This window comes from Egretta garzetta, unplaced genomic scaffold (genome assembly GCF_000687185.1).
Source record: "Egretta garzetta isolate BGI_Z169 unplaced genomic scaffold, ASM68718v1 scaffold442, whole genome shotgun sequence".
NCBI lineage: Eukaryota > Metazoa > Chordata > Aves > Pelecaniformes > Ardeidae > Egretta > Egretta garzetta.
Genome location: NW_009258961.1, coordinates 1,879,177 through 1,885,863, shown reverse-complemented (window position 1 = coordinate 1,885,863; position 6,687 = coordinate 1,879,177). Strand labels below are relative to the sequence as shown.

Genomic DNA, 6,687 nt, shown 5'->3' with positions numbered 1-6,687 from the left:
TTATACGGAGTTCCGTTGGCTGAATTGTTGATTCTGTCACCCCATAATCTGGCTATCCAAAATGATCTGGCTCAAAACCAGACTTACCTTCTCCCTTTTTTTTATAAAAGGGAGGATTTTTTTAGTTTGAATCTTTCCCAGCACTGGGCCAAGGAACGGTGAAACGGTTGAAACAGCACTTATCTTTATAGCATGGAGTAATGACAGGCAATGCAGAAAGGGTTGGGATGGTAACCTTCTGCTGTGACTTGTTAGCAGCTGGAACAATTCATCTGACTGCAGCCTAAGCAATAAATAATGCCATGCTTTGTTATGGCTACTTGACTTCTGGTTTTGGCCCTGAATTCAAACACTTTGCCTCCTGTATTGCAGTGTCTTTTCCTGCTGCCTCCTGTAACTTGTGCTGTAGCTTATCTATCTGGGATGGAATTTAGCACCAAATTGTGGACACCTGGATATGAGTGCCCAGTGGAGATGTCCACTTTTAGTCAGTTGAATAGCTCTGTAGCTCCACTGACTGTACTGAGTAGCTCTTATGGGAGTTTAACCAGCTGCAGCTGCCTTCTAAAGACTTGGCTCTGCCAGTTGTGTTGATACGTTCTAGCTAAAAGCCTGTAGATGCTAGTCCAGCTAAAGCAAATGTAGTTGTACTTCTGCTTTTTGTGTAAGATTCCTGAGTCCACTGGAGTTAAAAAAAAAAAGGCTTCCATTTTAAATAAATGGTCCATGCTTCAGGCATTGACTGTTTTTCTTCCTATTACTGCATGTCATACTAGCTGTGGTTGCTATTAGTGTGAAAACTAGGCTAGACCATTTTATGAAAACTGGACAATATTCTGATCATTATCAGTCCATACAGACATTCGCTTGAAGATGGCAATGGTTTTTTTCAACAGCTTATAATATCAACATGAATTAATTTAATAATAATTATACAGCTTAGTTTTCTAATAATCCACTGTTCTTATGTCTTTGTAAAATACACTTTAGAGGCCTGGTTTCTATTTTTGACGACCTCGAGGTGGTTTGCTGTGCGCCTGGATGCTATCTGTGCCATTTTTGTTATAGTGGTTGCTTTTGGTTCCCTGCTTCTCGCCAAGAGTAAGTACAGATGTTAGAAAAAGTTCACCTAGTAATTACCATGTATAGTAATGTCTAATTCTTTTTCATAGTTTGCCGTTTCTAATTGTTTAAGGACTGTAATTAAGTTAAATGTTTCTTTCTAGATCATGATCTTTCCCTCAGTCTAGGGCACTGGGGCTGTATCTGCTTTCCTGCAAATACTGGAGGCAGTTCAGACATCTTCCGGGCTTAGGCATGCATCTACCGTCATCCCCTAGCGTGCAAACAAACTTGCAGATCTGTAGTCTTCACTTGAGATTCTGGCTTTCAGAGCAATAACAACAAATAAATCTTTTTCCCCACCTTTGCCTTTCTTTTTTTGGGCCTACAGGGCTTTGCTTTTCATACTGAAACACCCACAGAGCTGCTTCTTAACAACTTTTTTCCTTTCTACACATGGCACAGTAGGCCAAAAGGCAAGCTAAAATTCCTAGGGATACTCTTCTAATATCTTGGATCAGCAGGATAGGCCAGTTCCAGAAAGCATAATAATACATTTTATGTTCACTGTCACTCATGAACTGTCATTAGTGTATGCATCATCCAGGATGTTAATTGGGTTAGATGTACTAGAATGAGATAGTCATCTAAAATATGAAGGAAGAAGTAATTATCTTGGACATGAAAATTAGTGCTAATTTGCTGGTTTTGTTTCTTTTCTTTTTCCTTTGGATAAGTTCTGTGTATGCATGTGTGTTTTAAAATTTGAACACTCTCTGCTGCTCAATGCTGAAAATTTTGAGCTAGGTTTGATGTTATTAGAATGCAAAAAGACAAGTCAAAACAATGGTCCTGAATCTTTCCTTGCCTCTGGATAAGGAGTAGCTCTCTTGAAGTCAATAGAGCTCTGCTAGGATAAAGTTCAAGTAAGTCAAGAGGACAATCATGCTTAATATTAGGGCAGGCAGAACTCATTTATTTTATGAGAGCAGACCCACTGAATGCAATAAATGCTTATATAAACAGGAGAAGAGGTATTCTGTCCTGTTATTTTATCTGATCATCTTAGAAGAGTACAAAATTGATAGAAACGTAGGTTATTTTGTGCTCATTTTTTCTTAGGTTTAGGGGCTGATCTAATTCCCTTAGAAAAAAGTGAAATGTTACTAAGGCTCAGCCAGATAGGGATGACCCTAACAAATCTTGAGACTGAACCTCAGTTTTTAGGTAAAATGCCAGTCCAAGGAGAATTGGGATTATCTTTTAAAATATACAGACAATTTCCAAAATGTACCAAAAAAATGCAGCAAGTAGCTGTTCTGCCTGAAGCTACTCATTGCACAGATGGCAAGTACGGTGTAACCAAACAAAATTCTGGCTGTGATGCTTCCATCATGTAAGTAACCTCATGAAAGGGAAGTTAACTAGAATTTTGTATAATTACCTGTATACCTATTTGATTCTCCTTTTTCTTTGTTCTGCAGCTTTGAATGCAGGGCAGGTTGGTTTGGCGCTATCCTACGCAATCACCCTCATGGGAACATTCCAGTGGGGTGTTAGACAAAGTGCTGAAGTTGAAAACCTGGTAATATTTACTTCTTCCTTTTCACCTCTTCGTTCCTTTTTGTGGTTGTGACATGAGGCCTTAAGGATGGGATTCTTCTTAATTAACTTAGGACATTAATACCTTAGCAAGCAATTTAGGAACCACTTACAGTCTGTAAAGAAAAATAGCCTCTTCTAAGGTATAATTTGTCTGACTGATTTTGGATGTCTGTTGAGATGAATTGTGCCCGGTGACTGTCCCTCTCCATTCATAGTAAGGGAGGCTTTATAATCTCCCTTTACAGCAGAATGGAGGCTGTCTAGTTACAGTGTAGGCAGTTGCATTGCAACTCACTAGAATTACAAGAAATTAATCCCTCTCTATAAGTAAGCGTTGTTTAAATGATTTATTTTTTTTTAGGTTTGGGATTTTTAATTTATTATTATTTATTACTGCATTTTAAAATTTGATTTATATCCCTCCTTGCATTTTTGAGGGTCCTGTTAATGCGTTGTAAAGGCTTGTATCTTCTTAATTTGTTGTAAGTTAACAAATATTTGAAAGTATTTGTTTATATTCAGATGAGAAGATTGTGTGTTTTCCAAAATACATAAAGCAAAATGCCTTCCACCAATTTACAATATTTACTGGAATGTTCTAGCTTGCTTGATTACTTTTTTAAGTTAACATATAAGGGAAAAAGACTGTAAAAAGAACATACGGAGTATAAACCTGGGGGTTTTTTGTGTTGTGTTGACAACTGAAGGTTACTTGTAATTATGATTTGCTGACCATAGCCTAGGAAATACATGTTGTCCTTTTGTAGAGGTTACAAAGCCATGTTTAATAATAGATAAACTTAATAATAATGTTAGACCTGTATTTTTTTGTCTAGCACACGGCTTCTTCAGAGCATTTTTCAGACATGAATAAACTAGTGGTGACAGACTTCAGTGAGAAATGGGAAGAAAGCTTTTGGGTTTTTTCATACCAGTTGAGAAGTTTTGGAAGTGTCAATCTGTGGGACTCTGTTATGTAGTGAGTTACTCTCTTGGAGGCCGTGATTCAGAAATGCTTTGGAGGAGAAAGGCTTTCCATTCAGTAAGCTGGCTTTGATGTGGAATGTTGATCATTTTATAGAGCTATGATTAGCATCGACTTCTTTGACAGGTGGACATCCACCAAAAATTCCTTGTTATTAAAGGCTGGCTATATTCAGGGGAGGCAAGAACATTTCCTCTCTATTCTACTCTGTCTCTCCTTCCTTAATGTTTTTCCTTGGAGCTTATTTTGTAATGCGGAAAGGGTGGGTGGCAGTGAGGTCAGAGAACTTGCTGTCTGGTGACCTCTTCCCTTAAAGCCACTCCAGGGAAGATAAGTCTACTGGATATCTTTATGATGTTTTGCTTTCAGAATCCATCTATGAGCGGATACAGTTAAATAAAATCAATTGTATTGAGAAGATGTATGGGTGAGGATGTGCACCAGAGCCTAAACAGAACTTCTATTATTTGCCCAAGGGGAAGAAAGTGTCTAGATAGCTCAACTTCTGATTCCTTTCCTTCCTGGAAGATTAGAGGCATCAGCAGACGTTGCAGTTTCTTTCATATCTGGCATAAAATACGTATGAAAACAAGTTTTGTTGCATATAAGCCACTAATAATATGGTCACAGCTATCTTGGATTGTGGAGTTGCTTGTGACAAACATGTTTAGAAGATTTGCTGGGGGTGAGCACAGTGGTAATGATGAGGACAAAAAAAAAGGGCTGATGAAGCCAGTAACTTGATACTAGTAGCTATCATGGGTCTGCCTGTAGCTCATATGGCAGTTTCATGTCTAGCTTTGTCTTCCCAGCACACAACGAAATGGTGTCATCTTAGCCAAGACTGACAGGCAACTCTCATAGCTTAATTTTCTTAATACTTATGCGCACACTTACATTTGCAATTAGTCCTGCTGATTAGAAATGAATGCTTATGTATGGATTTATGTATCATGATAGATTTGGGCCTGTAGTAGGACGAGATGCATTCTTCCCACTTTTTCAGTTGTATAAATTAAGAATAGGATGGTACCAAATACTCTGTGCTTAAAAGAAAAAGTCTGGAATAATTTGCATTGAATCTTTACAGTAAAAATACACACAGAGACACATATATATGCAATATTTGCAATATATGCAATAATCTGAAATTTATGTATATATGTCTTCTTTCTTCCCCTTAGATGATATCAGTAGAAAGAGTAATGGAATACACGGAACTTGAAAAAGAAGCTCCTTGGGAGACCAACAAGCATCCACCACCTGAGTGGCCAAGCCAAGGAATGATAGCCTTTGAAAATGTTAACTTCACGTACAGTCTAGATGGACCTTTGGTGTTAAGACATTTGTCTGTTTTAATTAAACCCAAAGAAAAGGTATGTATATGGCTGTCTTGGGCCATTTGCAGAAATTAAGCAAAGATGATAAGCTGACAAGAAGCTGTGTGATAAAAATTTATTATAAAATACGTGAATGTTAGGAAATTAGTAAGTGTTCTTCTAAAAAATAAGCCTCAGTTATATTTAATAGCAAAATTTGGAGCCTATTTATTTCCTCTAAACGTAGCATAACTGTGTCTGGGAACATGGCATTTCTGGCTGTCAAAACAAAGGGTTAAATATATTTGATAATTTTCTGATAAAATTTTAATTTCATCAGGAAGTGGCAGGCATTCAAAAGACAGACTAAGCCCAAAATGTTTGTTCAAATTCAAAGCAAATGGAGTTGCATTAGGAAATTGGGGATGCAGTAGAGGGAACATAAATGGAACGAAGGGTGTAACACACAAGGTGAGCAGAGACAACTGAAAATAAGAAATGTACATGCTCTTGCACAGAGCCCCGAATGGAAGAGAGAAGAAAGAAATACAAATCAGTTGCATAAGTTTAGAATTGGGGATTTTATTTCAGTTCCTTTCGGCTACCAATCCAATTAACTGCTGCCATTAATTAGATTGGTAGCCAAAAGAAACATAGAAATAAAACTCTTCCTCCTCTTCAAATTTGACTCTTCCTCCCCAATTTTGACACCATCCCAGTTGAAAGAGTGCTGCAGGGAAGGTCTCCCCCACAGTCAAAATTAAATTAGAGCCCTGCAGTGTTAATTCGTGCTTTGCTACATTTCAAATGCACATGTACTTTTTTGATTAGGATATCTTCCCTAGGAGGCAGGTTCAGCTCTCTACAATCATTGCCCTGGCCTCATTTGTAACATGCTTTTCCATTCAGTCCCAAACCTGTTTCGTTCCTCAAGTGGATCTTTTTAATAACATGCACGTTACCAGAATTCAACCCAACTTTGCTGCATGAAGATGATCTCATGGAATTAGGTATGGGTGAGTTAAAAATGGTGTTTAAGAAGAAGAGCAAAAGGCATGTTTATATACTCTCTACTTTTCTTGCCTATGAGCCATCTCTTTAGTTGTTATATATCACTCCAGTGAAATAGCAGACAAGAAGATTTACATTTCTTAGTGAGAGACAGAAATAAAATAGAATTAAAAATGGAAGCAAGAGATATTAGCAGTGTATGACTCAGTCCTTGGTGGGGGCAGGAGCAGGAGGGACGACTGGGGGCATTTATTTTTGCTGAGTGGTTGTGCTGTGGTTTTGTCATCCTGAAGTGAATTTGCCCAGCTTGAAACTATTGCCAAGAACTTCGTGTTTGTTTTCTACAATGTTTTGCACAATACTGCAGTAGACTGCCACTGTGTGAAATAAATCTCCCAAGCGTCTTTGTTCCTTATATTGGTTTTAATTATGGAGAAGCGTCTCTTCGGAACCAGGTTTCCAGATCCGCTAGGAATTCTGCCCATGAGGCTGTCAGTGAGAGCGCTTATGCCTGTTCAGACCCCTGACTCATACAGACTTCTGGTGACTGCAGTGCCACTGGCACGATCAGTGAATTTAAACTTCTGCCGTGTTTGTAGTTTTTCTGGTAGCCACCCCAGTGCCCAGTCTGGGAAGCTGTAGGTACAGCAAGAATGGAGGAGGTCACTCGTGAGCTAGGGTGTCTTTTGATCTGCTTCTCTCGGT

The 6,687-nt window shown here is 38.4% G+C and overlaps 1 protein-coding gene across 1 annotated transcript in view; it reads left to right on the top strand.

The window, feature by feature from the left end:
- Positions 1–6,687, top strand: part of ABCC4 (ATP binding cassette subfamily C member 4) — a 154,296-nt gene that overhangs the window by 109,884 nt on the left and 37,725 nt on the right. Inside the window, exons 23-25 of the mRNA XM_009634600.2 lie at positions 991–1,101; positions 2,547–2,647; positions 4,837–5,028. Coding sequence (XP_009632895.1) covers positions 991–1,101; positions 2,547–2,647; positions 4,837–5,028 — 404 coding nt within the window. The remainder of the gene's footprint in view (positions 1–990; positions 1,102–2,546; positions 2,648–4,836; positions 5,029–6,687) is intronic.